Genomic DNA, 20169 nt, shown 5'->3' with positions numbered 1-20169 from the left:
TCACGAAAATCAGAAAAGCAATCAAATTTACAGTTTACCTTTGATGATCTTCGGATGTTTTCACTGACGAGACTCCCAGTTAGACAGCAAATGTTCCTTTTGTTCCAAAAATATTATTTTTTATACCCAAAATACCTCTGTTTGTTGGTCACGTTATGTTGAGAAATTCACCGGAAATAGTGGTCATGACAACGCCGAAAAACATTCCAAATTATATCCATAATATCGACAGAAACATGGCAAACGTTTTTTATAATCAATCCTCAAGGTGTTTTTCAAATATTTATTTGATAATATATCAACCAGGACAATTAGCTTTCCAGTAGGAGCGAGAGGAAAAATGACTACCTCTGTCTTTTACGCAGGAATCACGCTGAGAGTCCTCAGCTGGCCACTTACGCAATGTAGTCGTTTACGCTCATTCTTCAACATAAAGAGGAAGAGGTCCAGGTGAAGTTATACCTAAAAAGTTATACCTAAAACTACATCAAAATGCTGTAGACACCTTAGGGAATACGTATAAAAAGGAATCTGGTTGATATCCCTTCCAATGGCCAATAAGGGTGCATAGGAACACAACGGTTTCAAAATAAGAGGCACTACCTGATTGGATTTTCCTCAGGGTTTCGCCTGCAATATCAGTTCTGTTGTACTCACAGACAATATTTAGACAGTTTTGGAAACATTAAGAGTGTTTTCTATCCTAAGCTGTCAATTATATGCATAATCTAGCATCTGGTCCTGAGAAATAGGCGGTTTACTTTGGGAACGTTATTTTTCCAAAATTAAAAATAGTGCCCCCTGGTTTCAAGAGGTTATTAAGTTCCTCCTCCCATTTCTTTTTAATATAGTTTGTAGAATGTTTCTTTGAGGATTGAATACCCAAGTAGAGATTTGAAATAGTTTTTTTTGTTACTCCAAGTTGTATGCGTTAGTGAATACTTGGATTAATTTGAGAGGTGCTCGAGGGTCAGTCACTTTTATCTCACTTAAGAAATAGTGTCGAACTTGTAGAGATCTGTAAAAATCTTGTTTATCCAAGCCATGTTTTTTTACTTAGGTCCTGGAAGTTATCTAGGTTCCCATTCCTTATAATTGTACTGAATAATGTGATGCCTTTCTGCGTCCATTGTTTAAACCTGCTGTCCTGAGTTGCAGGGATGAAGCTGGGGTCGTATGCGGGCCAACTCAGCAGTTTGAGCTCTCTGTCTAAATTATTTTGTTTATCTACCCTAAACCAGGTCTTCAGAGAGAAATGAATCCACTGATTTTGTCTATTCTATATTTATTTTACCACACCCTCATTTCCCAAAACTGACTGTATGGGTATCTCTGTCAAAGTAGTCTTCCATTTGGATTCGTATTCTGAATTGTACCAACACACCAGAGGTCTCATTTGGGCTGACACATAATAATCTTTTAGGTTTGGTAAGGCCATACCCCCACAGTTTTTTGGTAACTGTAATGTTGTATATCTAGTTCTTGGTCTCTTACTGTTCCGGATAAACCTTGATATCCGTTTATCCCATTCCCTCAACTGTTTAGGTGGGATTTCTATGGGCAGTGACTGGAACAAATACAGTAACCTTGGCAGAATGTTCATTTTGATGGTTTCAATTCTACTACTAAGATCTAAGGGAAGTGAATTCCACCTGTCTAGGTCATCATATATTTTCTTGTTAATGTGATCGTAATTCATGCAATAAAGTTTGGGTGTATCTTTTGGTAGATATACTCCAAGATATATAATGGATGAAGAGGTCCAGGTGAAGTTATACCTACTCTTCAACTCTTCCTGCGGGGTATAATTATATACTAGGGCTTGGTTCTTGTGTACGTTAAGCACATACCCTGAATATGTTCCAAATGTTTGTAAAACATCCATCAATCTAGGTACACTTGAGCCTGGGTCTTTAAGGAATAACAGAACGTCATCAGCATACAGGCATATCTTATGTTCACTGCCTCTTGCTGTTATTCCCTCTGAGGTTGGGTCCTGTCTTATTGCCTGTGCTAATGGTTCCAGGTACAAGGAGAAGAGCGTGGGTGAAAGATTACAGCCTTGTCTTGCCCCTCGCTCTAATTTTATCGTTCGTGTCAAATGTCCATTCATCTTTATTCTAGCGGTCGGACATGAATACAGTGTTTTGATGCACTGTCTCACTTCTTTGTTGAAACCAAATCTTTCCATAGCTTGGAATAGGTGATCCCATCCCACTGAAACAAATTATTTTTCTGCGTCTAGGCTGAATAATATTGCACTTGTCTTATTCTGAGTAATGTGGTCCATGACATGTAGTGTTCTCCTTATATTGTCCTGTGTCTGCCTATTTTGTATGTTCTCCAATCTTTTGGCTATTATTGATGCATATAGTTTATAATCCGTGTTAAGAATTGTGATAGGTCTATATGAACTGCATTCTTTCTTATCTTCACCCTCTTTTGGGATTACTGATATGATGGCCTATCTCCATGACGGCGGGAGACCCCCCTCCCTCAGGGTCCAGTTAAAACAGGCCTTAAGTAGAGGTGCTAATTGTTCTCTGAAGGTCCTGAACCATTCTGAAGGGAAGCCATCAGTGCCTGGAGACTTGTTGACTTTTTGTTGAGATATTGCTTCATTAATTTCTCCTGTGGATATTTCTGAAGATAGTCTATCATGTTGCTCTATCCCAATTGACGGGAGATCAAGTGAGTTCAAAAAGGGCTCTATTGTCTGTGCATCTGCCTTCTCTGGTTGCTTGTACAGACAGATGTGTGTAATATGATTCAAATGCATTCTGTATTTCAACTAATTTGCATGTGATCTTTTTTGTTTTGGGGTCTTTTATTTTGAAAATGGTTTTCTGTGCTTGTTGTTTCATGAGTCTCCATGCTAGTAATTTGGTTTCCTTTGAGCCTGCTTCATAATATCATTGTTTCAGGAACCTAAGCCGTTCCTCTACTTCTTCTCTATAAATCTGGGTAATTTCCTGTTTTACCTTTTGAATCTCTCGTAATATAAGAGGGTCTTTGTATTGACTATGAGATCGCTCTAAGTTTCTTAGGGTTTCCTGTAATTTCAGCAGTTTCTGTGCTTTAATCTTTTTCTTGAGAGATGATGTGGCTAGGATCTTCCCTCTAATAACCACCTTAGCTGCATCCCACAATATAGCAGGAGATACTTCCCCATTATCGTTATTCTCCATATAGATTCTCTCTTTAAATCAAATAAAATGTTATTTGTCACATACACATGGTTAGCAGATGTTAATGCGAGTGTAGCGAAATGCCTGTGCTTCTAGTTCCGACAATGCAGTAATAACCAACAAGTAATCTAGCTAACAATTCCAAAACTACTACCTTATAGACACAAGTGTAAGGGGATAAAGAATATGTACATAAAGATATGAATGAGTGATGGTACAGAGCGGCATAGGCAAGATACAGTAGATGGTATCGAGTACAGTATATACATATGAGATGAGTATGTAAACGAAATGGCATAGTTAAAGTGGCTAGTGATACATGTATTACATAAAGATGCAGTAGATGATATAGAGTACAGTATATACGTATACATATGATATTAATAATGTAGGGTATGTAAACATTATATTAGGTAGCATTGTTTAGTGGATAGTGATATATTTTACATCAATTCCCATCAATTACCATTATTAAAGTGGCTGGAGTTGAGTCAGTGTGTTGGCAGCAGCCACTCAATGTTAGTGGTGGCTGTTTAACAGTCTGATGGCCTTGATAGAAGCTGTTTTTCAGTCTCTCGGTCCCAGCTTTGATGCACCTGTACTGGCCTCGCCTTATTGATTCCTTGAATGCTAGATCATTCAGCATGCTTGTATTAAGTCTCCATATAGTATTTCTTGGTTTGCTATCAAGGTGAAAAGTTAAGTAAACTCCACTATGATCTGATAAGTCGCTCTGCCTGATCCTACAATCCTTAAGCCTGTGTCTATCAGCACTGTACATAACAAAGTAGTCTAACCTGGAGTTTTCAGTGTGGCGGGCTGAGTAAAAAAGTATATTCCTTATCGGTCTTGTGGGTGTCACGCCATACATCGAGCAGTCCTAGATCCTGCAGTATCCTATTGATCTTTTGGCAACTAGGCTCAGTTTCCTATTTTGGTTTGTGCTGTCCAATTTTGAGTTTAGAATTGTGTTAAAGTCCCCTCCACAGATAAGAGTGCCAGTAGTTTCTGTGGTAATTAAATCAAACACCTTCCTGTAGAAGACCATGTCACTCCCCGGGGTGCGTATATATTAAATAATGTAACTTCCTTGTTATCCAGTTTACATTTAACAAGTATAAATCTACCCTCATCTTTTATTTCTGACATAAACTCTAAATTAACTGAATTTGGGATCAAGATTGCAACTCCCCTTCTACCCTTCTACCCATTTTGTAAGAAAAAAAAAGTGTTCCTATATCCCATTTTCTTGAGTTCCTCATGTTCAGGTGTGGATAAGTGAGTTTCCTGCCAGAATAGTATGTTACCTCTCTCCCGTTTCATCTTTGCTATTACCGTACTACTCTTGATGGCACTCCCCAGTCCGTTTACATTGAGACTTATGACCTTACTTCTCTTGATGGCACTCCCCAGTCCGTTTACAGTGAGACTTATGACCTTACTTCTCTTGATGGCACTCCCCAGTCCGTTTACATTGAGACTTATGACCTTACTACTCTTGATGGCACTCCCCAGTCCGTTTACATTGAGACTTATGACCTTACTTCTCTTGATGGCACTCCCCAGTCCGTTGACATTGAGACTTATGACCTTACTTCTCTTGATGGCACTCCCCAGTCCGTTTACAGTGAGACTTATTACCGTACTTCTCTTGATGGCACTCCCCAGTCCGTTTACATTGAGACTTATTACCTTAAATTCCCCATGATGCATCGATATAAATAAAACCCTGTGCACCATATCTGCCTGCTTATCATGAACCTAAAAATGAACGACAAATCAAGAACGATAATAAAGTAAACCAAAGTGGGAAAATACTTTGGTATTTGGACTCATGTCAGAGGACTGTCTCTTGCCTCTGGGGTTTGAGGGGGATGAGCCTGTCCGCAGGACGGGCCCCTCGCTCAGATATGAAAATGCGTGACGTAGTCACAAACAAGACCTGGTGGAACCCGAAAATAATAAAGGTGCCTATTTTGTCGCTTGAACACATCGGTTAATTACAAGTGAAACTATATTGGTCATGCTTGCATATCTTGAATCCTCCCCTTGATATGCCCTTCTGTCGCCCCGTTGTCAATGTGTCATTAATCCTTAGCTAATATACAGTGGTGCAAAAAAGTATGAAAAAAATGATCATTAGAACGGTAAGCAAAAATCCCATAACCACACGGGGGGACCTAGTGAATGACCTGCAGAGAGCTGGGACCAAAGTAACAAAGCCTACCATCAGTAACACACTACGCCGCTAGGGACTCAAATCCTGCAGTGCCAGACGTGTCCTCATGCTTAAGCCAGTACATGTCCAGGCCCGTCTGAAGTTTGCTAGAGAGCATTTGGATGATCCAGAAGAAGATTGGGAGAATGTCACATGGTCAGATGAAACCAAAATATAACTTTTTGGTAAAAACTCAACTCGTCATGTTTGGAGGACAAAGAATGCTGAGTCGCATCCAAAGAAATCATACCTACTGTGAAGCATAGGGGTGGAAACATCATGCTTTGGGGCTGTTTTTCTGCAAAGGGACCAGGAAGTCTGATCCATGTAAAGGAAAGAATGAATGGGGCCATGTATCGTGAGATTTTAAGTGATAACCTCCTTCCATCAGTAAGGGCATTGAAGATGAAACGTGGCTGGGTCTTTCAGCATGACAATGATCCCAAACACACCGCCCGGGCAACGAAGGAGTGGCTTTGTAAGAAGCATTTCAAAATCCTGGAGTGGCCTAGCCAGTCTCCAGATCTCGACCCCATAGAAAACCTTTGGAGGGAGTTGAAAGTCCGTGTTGCCCAGCATCAGCCCCAAAACGTCACTGCTCTAGAGGAGATCTGCATGGAGGAATGGGCCAAAATACCAGCAGTGTGTGAAATACCAACAGTGTGTGAAATACCAACAGTGTGTGAAAACCCTGTGATAAACTTTTGTTATTGACCAAATACGTATTTTCCACCATAATTTGCATATACATTCATTAAAAATCCTACAATGTGATTTTCTGGATTTTTTTCCCTCATTTTGTCTGTCATAGTTGAAGTGTACCTATGATGAAAATTACAGGCCTCTAATCTTTTTAAGTGGGAGAACTTGCACAATTGGTGGCTGACTAAATACGTTTTTGCCCCACTGTATATGTTATTAACGTGACACTACTTAGTGTGTTCGTAAAGAACACATGCTTTTGGCTACTCACCCTTGTTCAGCATTGGGGGGAAATAGGGGATATATTTTACCTATTGTAATGTCAACCGTAACAACCCAAAGTCTTAACAGCTCGCGGTAACTATTCATTCTGTTAAATCCGATTCAGTGTCTCTCTCGGATGTGAATGTCCTCTCGCCGAGATGGTTTCCCTCTTCCTCCACGACCCTGCTTGTCAACAACAACCATCCTTGCTCGAGTCTTTTACCGCTGGTGATGTCGCCTTTCTCCTGGCGGTATACTCCACTGGGAAGCCCCTTGACTTCAGGTCCTCGTCTGCCTCGTCTGCATGCTCGTATGTAACCGGGCCATTTTCCAGAAATACCCGCCTTTTTGCCGGGTATGGTGTTTGGAAGCGAATACCCTTCTCTTTAAGTGCTTTAGTTAATCAAGCAATGTCATCTGTCGGTCTCTTCTCACTAGACAAATGTGTTCAGTGGTTTTTAACTGTTAGAAAACTGTACAGATGCATCTTTCAGTCTGCATTCTTGTAATAAAACGTCAGCTTATTTTTCCCGCAAACACATGCTTGTGAATATTTCCTGAAATCTTTCCCGGACTAGCTGTCTTGGTTTTCTGATTACTTGATATTTTATCTACAATATATTCTCTTTATAAATGGATGGGTTAATGGGCATATGCTTCTAACTTTCATGGAACCCAAACCGACTGTGCGCGTGCACCATCGTGCATAAATATATTTTGTCCCCCCACACCAAACGTGATCACAACACGCAGGTTAAAATATCAAATCAAACTCTGAACCACTTATATTAATTTGGGGTCAGGTCCAAATACATTAAACATTTATGGCAATTTAGCTAGTTAGCTTGCACTTGCTAGCTAATTTGTCCTATTTAGCTAGCTTGCTGATGCTAGCTAATTTGTAATAATATAATAATATATGCCATTTAGCAGACGCTTTATCCAAAGCGACTTACAGTCATGTGTGCATACATTCTACGTATGGGTGGTCCCGGGGATCGAACCCACTACCCTGGCGTTACAAGCGCCATGCTCTACCAACTGAGCTACAGAAGGACCACGGGACCTTCTGGGATATAAACATAGAGTTGTTATTAATTAATCCACACATAAAACGGTCAACTGAATCGTTTCTAGTCATCTCTCTTCCTTCCAAGCTTTTTCTTCTCCTGACTTTATATTGCAATTGGCAACTTTCATAAATGAGCTGCTATGTAGGCTACGCAGTTATTTCAGCATGAAACAAAACAGGATGTTTGAGCGGTTATTCAAATTAGCCTAGATCACTGCAGTTTAATAGTCTTGCTAACAACCGCCTCGCTGTGTGGTCACGTGGGTTGCGAGTCAGCCAGGCTAGCAGTTTACAGCCTATAGACAATACTCACTTGTTAACAATAACACATTTCTCATTGCAGTGTGTTTTTGTAGCCCAGGTAAAAATAATAATTTGCTCGTCTAAAAATGTAGGCCTAGGGCTAATCAATAGTGGACAGAGCCAGAACTAAATGAGTTGGGAGAGTTGATTTCTATAAGCAGGCCCGTTTTTTTCCCCACAGGACCACGCATGCGCGTGCATGAATTTAACATTTTAAATTATACTCCACAAACATTATCTTCACACATTTCAGATGCTTTTTCCTGACAGATGCAACTCAGTAATCAACTAGGCCTATTACCACGTGCGTTGCCCATAAAGCTGGCTTGACAAATAGGCATATTCAGTTGTGATTTGAAACAATCCACAGCTGTTTAAAAAAAAAATTTAAATAAGCTAAATGGTGCTCTGTGGCCAAGTCAAACTCTCTGGTAAAGTATTTTGAAGGATTTTAGTAAGTAATTATTATATACATTTTGGCAAAACATCAATACACTATAGGGGAAGCCAGCATCCGAACAGTGCATTGTTCATCCGCCAACTTTCCTTTTTAATTTGCAAGTGTCTGAAACCAGAGATCTGTATATAGTGATAAGGTGATCATGTCTCCTCCCTAACAACGTGAGTCGTTGGTCCAAAGTCGAGAATGCAGGCGACAAGGTTAGGTCTGCATATTAGAAACGCATTGTGCTTATTCAGAGCAGATTTTGGCAAAAGTGGGTTCTCTCACTTCATTTCTTCCTCTCTGCTGAAACTGGAGGGCAAAACAGCACCCCTTTGTCTTACTATAAGTGGCCCATGTATCTGATGCTGTCTGGCCAGAAAAGGTATGACATGCCATACTCTTTTTGCCCAGACAGCGTCAGATACAATAAATGGTCTACACCAGTGGAGGCTGAGAAAGGGAGGACAGCTCATAATGGTTGGAGCGGAGGGAATGGAATGGCATCCAACACATGGAAACCATGTTTATTGTGTTTGATACCATTCCACTTATACCAATCCAGCCATTACCACAACCCTGTCCTCCCCAATTCGGGTGCCACCAACCTCCTGTGGTCTACACATACTGAGACAGAGGGGCACTGTTTCGCTCACTTGGATGCTTAAATCTGAGATTGATTAATCTTTGTCGGCATGCGTCTCGGTCAAATAAATAAATATTTCTATATTTATTTGGACGGGCAAGGGGGTCCGGTAGGGCGGGCCAGGCCCCCTGGGGCCCGCCCATAATGCCGGCCCTGATAGTGGAGCAGACTTGCTCTTGCCGATTGCTGAATGTAAAACAGGCCTACAGAAAATGAACTGTCATGGAAAGTTTAGGAGAGAAAGTGCATTGGTGTGATCACTTTTGGCCAGTTATGATAACATTGTTTTACTGATGCATTGCCATTTGCAAAACAGTTGAACAGGACAGACAGAGAGATGAGCACAGTAAATCAAGACCCAAAGGACTTGACAACCATTAGAAACATGGAAATCACTTGCAAACCATTTGAGCAACGAGGCAATATTGACATGCTGTAAAATATGTGCAGGTGAAACGGCGTCATTTAAATACAGGTTACTATATTATTTTTCATTTGGAACTACACATGTACACTGAAGTAGCCTATTATTATCAGTTGTCAATATGACAAAAAATTGACACTGAATGGACTTGTTACCACTTTATTAATAGGCAGCATGCAGTAGGATATGTTGATCAGATGATTGCAATGGTGGAAAAAGTATACTTGAGTAAAAGTAAAGGTACCATGATAGAAAATGACTCAAGTAACAGTGAGTCACCCAGTAAAATACTACTTGAGTACAAATCTAAAAGTATTTGGTTTTAAATATACTTAAGTATCAGAAGTGTAAATCATTTCAAATTCCTTATATAAAGCAAACCAGAGGGCATAATTATAATTATTATTTTTACGAATAGCAGGGGCACGCTCCAACAGTCAGACTTAATTTACAAAGCATGTGTTACGTGAGTCCGCCAGATCAGACAGAGGCAGTAGGGATGACTTGGGATGTTATCACGATAAGTGTGTAAATTAGACAATTTTCCTGTCCTGCTAAGCATCCAAAATGTAACGAGTACTTTTGGGTGTCAGGGAAAATGTATGGAGTAAAGTACATCATTTTTTTAGGGATGTGGTGAAGTAACAGTAAACGTTATCAAAAATACAAATAGTAAAGTAAAGTACAGATACGCCCCCAAAAACGACTTAAATCAAATCAAATTTAATTTGTCACATGCGCCGAATACATTGGATGGCCTATATAAGTAGTACTTTCAAGTATTTTCTACTGAAGTACTATGCTCTATAAATTGACTCCTAATAATTTACTCCAGCATCTTGAGGCAAGTTTGCCACCGGCGGGCTGCAGTAGGGAAGTAAAAGTGGAAGTCGAATCCATCACTTCTATTGTTTGGCTGTCCCATAGCAACATTTGAAAATGAGGTGGAATGAGGCTAACTATGAGCAGTGACATGAGGAGCAACAAATTAATATCTGCCTCAAATCGAGCCAAGAAAAATCAAGCCAAGAAACAACCTCCAAACTCACTTGAGTTTGGGAAAACATACAGTAAGGGCACAAAAATTAAAAGATGGGGTCTGCATCAAAAACAAATAGCCTAAGTAAAGTCCATTAGCAGATGCACAGATTTACTAACGATACATATCCATTTTATAATGTAGACTAGACACTATGGGTTAGTCATTAGTGAATGGGTAGTTTTCATGTTGTAGTAGGGAAGTAGAAGAGCCCAAATGTAACAGAATGAGAGGAGAGAGACAGACAGTTAAACAGCCGTCTACCCACAGCATTAACATGGCATCATCTAGAATAAACAACTTATTTTGCCATGTGTCATTTCTAACAAAACCCCAAAACACACAAAAATGCCTTCCACAATACAGGTGTTACAAATGAGATGCCAAGATGGAAAAACAAAAAGACATGATCGTACTCGGCCCGCACCCTGCCACACAAAAATCCAAGAGGTGGGTGACTCCTGTTTGAGTCATGGCTGAGGTACATCATCGATGACTAGGAATGGACCTGGCTGAGCTCAATCACTTCCTTTTACTTACACTTTAGTCATCTAGCAGAAACTCTTATCCAGAGCGATATACAGGAGCAGTTAGGATTAAGTGCCTTGCTCAAGGGCACATACAGATTGTTTTTCACCTAGTCTGCTCATGGATTCAAACCCAACAGGCCCAACAGTCTTAACCGCTAGGCTTTCTGTCACCCTTAAACCCTCTCTTCATAGCAGAAGCCCCACATGACTTGAACCCCCCCAAACATTGTCACAGGAATCTCAAGAGCTAAATTGCATAATCCAGCATAAGCATGGCTTCGTCTCTAGTGGAAGTCGGTGAAGCTTCAAAGAGGGGGACCTATTACAGCTTTATGAAACAACGTGGTGAGGTAGAGAGAGGACCATGTTTATAACAATCCCCCCCACCACACACACACAGACCCTCCTCCTCCCCATTCTGTGAACAAGGGCTTTTTCTACAGCTGGGTAACAAAGCATGACCCAATAATCCTGAAGCCTGACTCAAAGCTGGAACCTCCTCTCTGAGGACTTTATAGGATTCTGCCTGGTGATGAGGAGACTGCTAGGCATGTGTGGGGGATTATACACAAACACACAACCAGCTTTGATTATTCTAATTATGACTAAAGCCCTGAGTAGATTATGAGCACAGGCTAATATGTGCAATGTGATGAGTTCACATGCAATACGGGACTTTAGAGTTAAGCACACCAGACAAAGGCATATATCTGGGCCAAACTGGTATTCTTGTCTTTCAACTGATTACGCAGTTATGCTAATTCATTTCAAAAATCCAAACACTGAATTTATTTATGAGCCACTGCACTGTCCTGACTGCAGATGAGTTTGCCCCCATCGACACAAATAAAAAGCGCTGACTAAGGACTTTTGGGCTTACTGTTGCGGCATGTGAATTACAATTCTGGTGAAAAGAAGTGGTGGGCCCATCCAGACATGAGGCAATGGAGAGAGAGAGAGAGCTAGCAACAGGCCTGCTCCTGTCCTGTTCTGACAGTTGGCTAAATGTCTCAAGGCAGGTAACAAGGTTTTGGATGACTAGGAGTGGAATGTTCTGTCTGAACTATCAAACAAGCAAGGAAGACGTGCCAGTCGTTGAATCTAGACTCACTGAGTATACCAAAAGGTAGAACATAAACAGGCTGCATTCCCAAAGATGACATGTTCCTGGGTTTCTCCACCGCTTCATATAAGCTGTTAGTTTGTAAACATCCCATCTGCTTTGCAGGCCTGGAGCACCAGGCAGAACCCTCTACATTAAAAATCACGTGCCAGGAGACCCACAGCATGGTTAAGATACAGGGAGCTGGTTAGTTCTGGCAGTCACAGAGAGCAAGTGGAAAACTTTCCTAAAAATTTTGAAGGCACAAGCAACCCTCATCTGTAGCTGGTTTTATACCATAGGAATGTATGCACTTTGTAGAAAGGCTTGGTGGTGTAAAAAAAAAGTTAATGTACCATAGTCTTTTTTAGACAAATATAAGAATGTAGAGACAAGATTCACAAAACAAATGGCAGGAAAAGATTTCATTTCTACTTTAGAGAAATCTCAGGGACCCATATGTGAACATTTACCTGCTTTCCATTTTGCTCATAAAAAGGTAAACACGGCCTGTATTGACCCGGAGGGAAAATACATTATTTACGGCTAACTCTGGTAAGTGTCTCTTTTGAGGCACATTATAGACTATATTTCAAGGGACAAGTCAGACTCCACTGTGCTGAGGTTGGTTGTTTTTGCCATAGCGAAATCACTTGAGTTCACAAATTGACTGTCTCTCTTCGGACACAGATCTGCATAATTCATGTGGATTTTATATTTCTACATGCTATCATATTTCCTTATGCCTTACTTAACTTTGGGATTTATCATCATGTTTTTAGAATATAATATGGTGTGCTTTATTATTTTCAAGTAATATTGTACAGAAACAATATGAAATCAAAACATTTCCACATAGGCCAATAGCCCAGTCTTTGCTGTAACCTATAACAACGTGTTCTAGGCCTATTCCGTTGCCAGTTGTCGGGATGTGTAAACCCATATGTTTATCTGGCTCTTCGCCCTAAACAAAAGTTAATCAAACCCTCCATTGGTTTAGATAATGAGGATTTGATAAGTCTAACATTTTATGGAGGCAGACGCATGAAGAAAACAATATTTCGTTGGAGAGAGGAGCCGCTGAATTGTCCCTTGGTCGAAAATAACCCTCAGTGGTGGCTATTTTGCAGTGATCGCATTGGAAATGCGAGACGGATATTGATAATCTCAACTGGAAAGCTATTGTGTAGCAGACGAGCTACCCCGAGACACATTTTCCCAGCACTAATATGATTTGGTAAAATTTAAGGCATCCGGATCTATTTTAATACTTCTAAACTTGCGTTCGATGCTTGGTTAACATTGCAAAAAAAAATGTCCATACTAGATTGGATACGAGTCCTTTGTCTTGTCCAACTAGCAAATAAACAAAAGATATAGGATTTGGATCAAAGCGGCTTATGTTGGTTTAATTATAATAAGATAACCAATAGCCGCCTTTGTCTAACACAAACTACCCTTTACCTATCAAAAAGACACAATCGAGTTGTAAAATAATAAAAATGTAAAACTGACTAATGGAGATCCATTTTATTCGCGTGTGTTTAGATCCCCTCAGCGGCCAGTCCGGCGCACGGAAAGCGTAGCCTTCGATACTGTAGCACTAGACGACGGGAAAAAGGTGCTAAATGTTGCCAACACATAGCTGGGTCGGCTCAATCGACTCAACGTCATGTGAAGCGAGTCAGTGCTATATTGAGGCTATGGAAATTATACTTTGTCTCAGTTCGTGTGGTCAAAACCAGTCACATTTTAACAAACGGCTACAATAAAGGCTCCTCAACTGACAGCCCTTTAATTTATTAACAGCTAAACTGATACAGACCAACGTATCCTGCTTTCTACTGAAACCGAGTAGCCTAGCCAGACATCTGAATTTGCAAATCGAATGTAGATCGTTCTGCTCACTTAATTTGAACCGAACCAAATTCATATTGGCGTATGCTAAAATTGCATCAACATAGACCAGGTTTTCAATACTTTTGTTTGTATGGAAAAACTTATAATTCCTAGAAGCCATCCGACCCTTCCTTGACCGAGTTAGCTGGTACAGATTCATGTGAAAAGCTGTTCAAGAGGAGGGACAATGGCAAAGTGCTGCTTTTGTTCCACTTACCGACTTGTAAGACATTTTCCACACAACCAGTCTCCAAAAGCCGTATGCCTCGGCGGAAAGGCAGTCCATCTCCGGTGCTTGCTGCCCCGGCGGCGGCCGTTGTATTGGTAACCCCTCCAGGGACAGACCCGGATCCAGCGGGAGCTACTGTGCCCACCGCCGGACCCTCTTCGCCTGCGACGCGGCACTGAAACGACGAATACATACATATTTCCCTTTCGTTCCTCGGAAAGGACCAGTAGACTATACGGCGCTGTACGGGTTCTGGGATCCGCTCGAAGCGCTCCTCCACCCTCTCAAAGGCCCATTTCTCCGCTACAGCCTTCGCGGCACAGTCCAACAGAGATTCCGGGCAGCGAAACCGAGAGTTCGGAAAACCCGGACCAGGCCCCGGACCAGGCCCTCGGGGAGCCGGGCGCAAGCACGGTCGCTTGCTGGCCGGGGGTAAAGATAGATGAAGTGGCGGCTGAGGCGGTAGCTCTCCACGTCCCTCCGCCATGACGTCCAGATAAACACTGAGAACAGACGACCAGCTTCAGAATTGCACAAATGAGACACTGCACAACTAGGGAGGAGGGAGTGGGGTTGAGGGGGTGTATACGTCACCACCAATAACAAACACTCCCCAATCGCGATACTGCACTGACAACGCGCCACCGCTACTGGCCTCTTAGTGTGTGTGTGTGTGTGTGTGTGTGTGTGTGTGTGTGTGTGTGTGTGTGTGTGTGTGTGTGTGTGTGTGTGTGTGTGTGTGTGTGTGTGTGTGTGTGTGTGTGTGTGTGTGTGTGTGTGTGTGTGTGTGTGTGTGTGTGCAGTGCCGCCTCTAGCCTTCTGGGGGCCCTAGGCGAGATTCTATCATTTATTCCATGGTGAGAAAGTTTTGAAGCTAATTTCCTGCAATTCTACACATTTTGCCATGATTTATGCCATGTTCATGTTATATCTGTTTGAGAGTGACTACAAAAGCAATGGGGGCCCCCTGGAGGTTTAGGGCCCCTGAGCACATGCGGTTGGTAATTTGGTAATGAATAGGCCTACTACAAGATTTAGATAGCTGGCTAGACTACCTAACCTAGCAATTTAAAATAATTAGCTGACATTTGCTAATTGGGTGACTAGCATAACAACTGGACAACTGCTGATGCACTAGCAAATTCCAAACTTGCACCCTGTGTATTTATACTTTTCTAACTCTCAACCGTAAACTGACACTCTGACTGAGTTCATAAACCGGACGCAGCGCGTAGTCTGCCTGTTGGTTTGGTTGATGTATAGGAAGAGGCGGCTCTGTGTGTGTAGTCTGCAACAAGACAGACACATCATGCTCACCTCAACTTCAACCGTAGCCTATATATTCAAATTATGAATGACAACCAAAATAACCACATTAGTGTCCAATAAATCCTAAAGAATGTTTTGAAATAAACATGACATTATGGCAATAAAGAACACATCCAAGTAGTGAAAACTTCCCTCCAGTAAATCCCTGCCTCTGCTGTATAGACCTATTTTACTTATACGTATCTTTTTTTAAGATGTATTACAAGCACTGACTTGCAAATCAAATTTACACCATTTTTTCTTCTAGAATAAATGTAAATGTTTACAATGCAGCAAATACATATCCTCAGAGTACTCACTGGGTGTCAGATCTGGTGAATTGAGAGGTGAATTGACAGGCCATATGCCAGGACTGAGAAGAGGACATATATTGAAACATTTAAATTCATTAAATAATATCAATAATAATATTCACCAAGATACAGTGCATTTGAAAAGTGTTCAGACCCCTTCACTGTTTCCACATTTAGTTACGTTGCAGCTTTATTCTAAAATCGTTTTTTTCCCCCTTCATCAATCTACACACAATAACCCATAATGACAAAGCAAAAACAGGATATAACAACAACAAAAAATGAAATATAACATTTACATAAGTATTCACAGACCCTTTACTCGGTACTTTGTTGAAGCACCTTTGGCAACGATTACAGCCTCAAGTCTTCTTGGGTATGACTCTACAAGCTTGGCACAAATGTATTTGGGGAGTTTCTCCCATTTTTCTCTGCAGGTTGGATGGGGAGCGTCGCTGCACAGCTATTTTTACGTCTCTCCAGAGATGTTTGATCGGGTTCAAGTCCGAGCTCTGGGTGGAGGGCTGGAGCTCTGACTGGACCACTCAAGGACAATCAGAGACTTGTCCTAAAGCCACTCCTGTATTGTCTTGACTGTGTGTTTAGGGTCGTTGTCCTGTTGGAAGATAAACCTTCGCCCTAGTCTGAGGTCCTGAGTGCTTTGGAGCAGGTTTTCGTCAAGGATCTCTCTGTACTTTGCTACGTTCATCTTTCCCTTGACACCTGACTAGTCTCCCAGTCCCTGCCGCTGAAAAACATCCCCATAGCATGATGCTACCACCACCATGCATCACTGTAGAGATGGTGCCAGGTTTCCTCCAGACGTGACGCTTGGCATTCAGGCCAAAGAGTTCAATCTTGGTTTCATCATACCAGAGAGTCCTTTAGGTGCCTTCTGGCAAACTCCCAAGCGGGCTATCATGTGTCTTTTACTGAGGAGTGGCTTCCGTAGGGCCACTCTACCATAAAGGCCTGATTGATGGAGTGCTGCAGAGATGGTTGTCCTTCTGCAAGGTTCCCCCTTTATCTCCACAGAGGAACTCTGGAGCTCTGTCAGAGTGACTATCCGGTTGTTGGTCACATCTCTGACCAATGCACGATTGCTCAGTTTGGCCAGGCAGCCAGCTCTAGGAAGAGTCTTGGTGGTTCCAAACCTTTTCCATTTAAGAATGACAGATGCCACTGTGTTCTTGGGGACCTTCAATGCTACATAATTCTTTTGGTACCCTTCCCCCAGATCTGTGCCTCAACACAATCCTGTGTCGGCGGTCTACAAACAATTCCTTCGACCTTATGGCTTGGTTTTTGCTCTGACCTGCACTGTCAACTCTGGGGCCTTATATAGAATTTGTGGAGTGGTTGAAAAACGAGTTTTAATGACTCCAACTTAAGTGTACATAAACTTCCGACTTCAACTGTAGACAGGTGTGTGCCTTTCCAAATCATGTCCATTCAATTGAATTAACCACGGGTGGACTCAAATCAAGTTGTAGAAACATCACAAGGATGATCAATGGAAACAGAATGCACTTGAGCTCAATTTAGAGTCTCATATCAAAGGGTCTGAATACTTATGGAAATAAGATAAACATTTCTAAAACCCTGTTTTCGCTTTGTCATTATAGAGTATTGTGTCTAGATTGATTAGTGAAAACAAATATTGAATACACGTTACAGCCTTTAGAATAAGGCTGTAACGTAACAAAATGTGGGGAAAAAGTGAAGGGGTCTGAATACCTTCTGAATGCACCGTATGTAAAATATTCATATTGTATATACAACTGGCACATTATAGTCAATACCGTATGTGGCGTGAGTAACTACCAATGTAAAAAATAACCTACAGTATGTAGTCTAAAACCTCTTTAGCAGACTAATACACGGATCATTTAGGACGACTTCTTTTCCTCGAAAATGTAACGGGTGGGTGTTGGTGGCAGGGAAGTCAGGCGTAGGAGATCGAACTTGGTCTAAACGGAGCAGTTTAATCAGTGCTTCACAAAACTCCAAAAGAAAAATGACAAAATAATAAAAAGTGGGTACAAAACCTGTCGCACATAAAACATACAATCAAACAATCTCCGACCAGGACATGGGGGGAAACAGAGGGTTAAATAGACAACAGGTCATTGATGGGATTGGGACCCAGGTGTGAAGGAAGACAAAAACCAATGGAAAATGAAAAAATGGATCAGTGTTGGCTAGAAGGTCGGTGACGTCGACCGCCGAACACCGCCCGAACAAGGAGAGGGACCGACATCGGCGGAAGTCGTGACAGAAAACTGAAAACACTGGTAAAAATAAGCATGGTACATAATCAGAAAGCCCTGAATAAGTATACATATTATCTCCAATAATGAAGTTTAAATCAGCAAGTGTCTCTGATCAATCATGCAGTCCTCATTTAGAGACAGTGACAAACATTATCAATGCCTGATTAAACCCAGACTGAGTGACTGAGTGGTATTTGCTCCAATTAACATTGTTATGAATAATTCATACAATGGGAATTCACAAACTGTACACGCAAAATGAGGCTGTGTGTGTTTGGGAGATTCATAACATTGCCTTGGCTTGTCACAATGATATACTTTTTAAAAACCTTTTTAAAGTCGTCATTTTAGTCACCCAGGACTAACTAGGTGAATAGGGAATGGGGAATCATGAATTTACAGTTGTTTTACTTTTAATCAAACACCTTTTTAGTCAGTCTGTGTACATGAAAAATAACTATGTTCATATATATTTGAAGTCACTCTAATACTATTCTGGATTTTCAGCCAGCCTTTTCCATAAATATTTTACATGAAACTGTGAAAGTCGAGGTATTATTCTTCATCAGTGATGAAGAGCATAGATGTCCTTGGGATCCTTTCCAGACCTTAAAAATATATAAATGCATCTCAAGGGTGAGAGGGATCAGAATCAGACAGCCCTCTTCGTGAAGAGAGAGGTACGACTTTGACAAAAAATTAAAAGGAGATTGCTAATCATCCTCATGCCAACTCAATGTCTGTGGTCAGGCGATAACAGCTCCTCTCCTCCCTAGATGCCACCCCATGACTATTTGTGATGAAATATAATAAAGTTTCTGAAAGTTTTTCACTAGCTGACAATGTCTCACACACACACAAAAGGCAGAATATGCAATTGTGTGTGTGTGTTTTGAGGCCCTGGCCCCTCACCTTTTCCCCCTACAGGGACAGGGACACTTCTGGAGGCTGCTGTTGTCCCTTCTCTCTCTTTTCTCTCTCTTCTCTTTTCTTTGAGGAGGTCGTGTCTCTTTGAGGCTCCCAGCCAAGGAGCTGTTTTGTCAGTCAGTGGAGATGAGATTGCCTGGCCTCATTGTGCTTCGAAGCTCACAGGGATCTATAAAGCCTCTTTCTATCCTAAAGACAGCCAGTTCTGGAGTCCAGCTGAGAGCTGTGTGAAGGGTGTGAAAAGGGAATCCGAAAGGTTCTTCCATCATGGGTGGCCCCCAGCAGTCCGTCCATGCTCCTTGTGGGCAAACACCCACAGATACTACGTATGAGCCATCCTTGTATAAGGAAGATAATGTTTTAGCACAGGCTTACCTGACCGGACGGTGATAGTTAATGAGGGAGATCAGACATTTTGTGGCGTTTGAACGGGGAAAACGATGACAGCTCTTTCCACGGCAATGATAAGACATGACAGTGATACAGGAGGAGGTTTCGGGTAAACACAGTGTATGTTTGTTGGTGTGTTCTTAGACAGAGCAAACAGCAGGTATGAGAGTAAGTAATGACAGGACTCCCAGCATGCCTGCTACGGTCCAGTCGAGTGCATAGAGGGAAAGATAACAGGATGACAGCCCACCACAGAGACAGGACACCATCTAATGCTCTGCTTGTGTTTGTGTGTGTGTGTGTGTGTGTGCCCGCTTGCACAGCTCTTCCATAATCCTCCCTTCATATTTGTTCTGTCAGGACACTATTCCTTGCAGTGTTCGATTGTGATATTGATACAATTGAATGACCCCCAAAAAATATATTTTTTGTCCATGTATTCCATTTCTACCTAAACATTGTTAGAACAAGTACTTGGAACCACCTCAGCCTCCACCACATCCCTGCTCTCTTTGTATACGTCTGTGTCCCCTGTCTCAAAGAATCCCCTTTTGGCGCATAATTACATCGAACAATGGCCCAAACCCAATGGTGGATGCAACCAGTTACCAAGGCAACGATTATGATAAATTAAGGGGTGACAAGACAGGTAATTGGAAAAAGATTGATAGGGGACAAGGGAGTGGAAAAAGCCTATCAAAGGATATCTCAGAGGGAATTACAATTGCATAATGACAAGGCTTCTCTTCTTCCAAGCTGATAGGCCCTCGTTCGTCTGCCACAAGATAAAGGCCAGGACTGCTCTCTTTGTCATTCTCCTGCTATATTGACATCCACAAATATAGGCTTAGTGTTGTTTGATGACTTAATGGCAAACAAGGAATATTCAAATCAGGGTT

The 20169-nt window shown here is 41.6% G+C and overlaps 1 protein-coding gene across 5 annotated transcripts in view; it reads right to left on the bottom strand.

Annotated features, from left to right (window-relative positions):
* The window catches only part of LOC124009330 (zinc finger SWIM domain-containing protein 5-like), a 69269-nt gene extending 54657 nt beyond the window's left edge, over window positions 1-14612 (bottom strand). For all 5 annotated transcript variants that reach the window (XM_046320999.1, XM_046321002.1, XM_046321001.1 and 2 more), the window contains exon 1: window positions 14047-14612. In XM_046320999.1, coding sequence (XP_046176955.1) covers window positions 14047-14545 — 499 coding nt within the window. In that variant the 5' untranslated portion in view covers window positions 14546-14612. The remainder of the gene's footprint in view (window positions 1-14046) is intronic.
* Between the last annotated feature and the right edge of the window lie 5557 nt (window positions 14613-20169).

Source organism: Oncorhynchus gorbuscha, linkage group LG22 (genome assembly GCF_021184085.1).
Source record: "Oncorhynchus gorbuscha isolate QuinsamMale2020 ecotype Even-year linkage group LG22, OgorEven_v1.0, whole genome shotgun sequence".
Lineage (NCBI taxonomy): Eukaryota > Metazoa > Chordata > Actinopteri > Salmoniformes > Salmonidae > Oncorhynchus > Oncorhynchus gorbuscha.
This window is presented reverse-complemented; position numbering and strand designations above follow the sequence as displayed.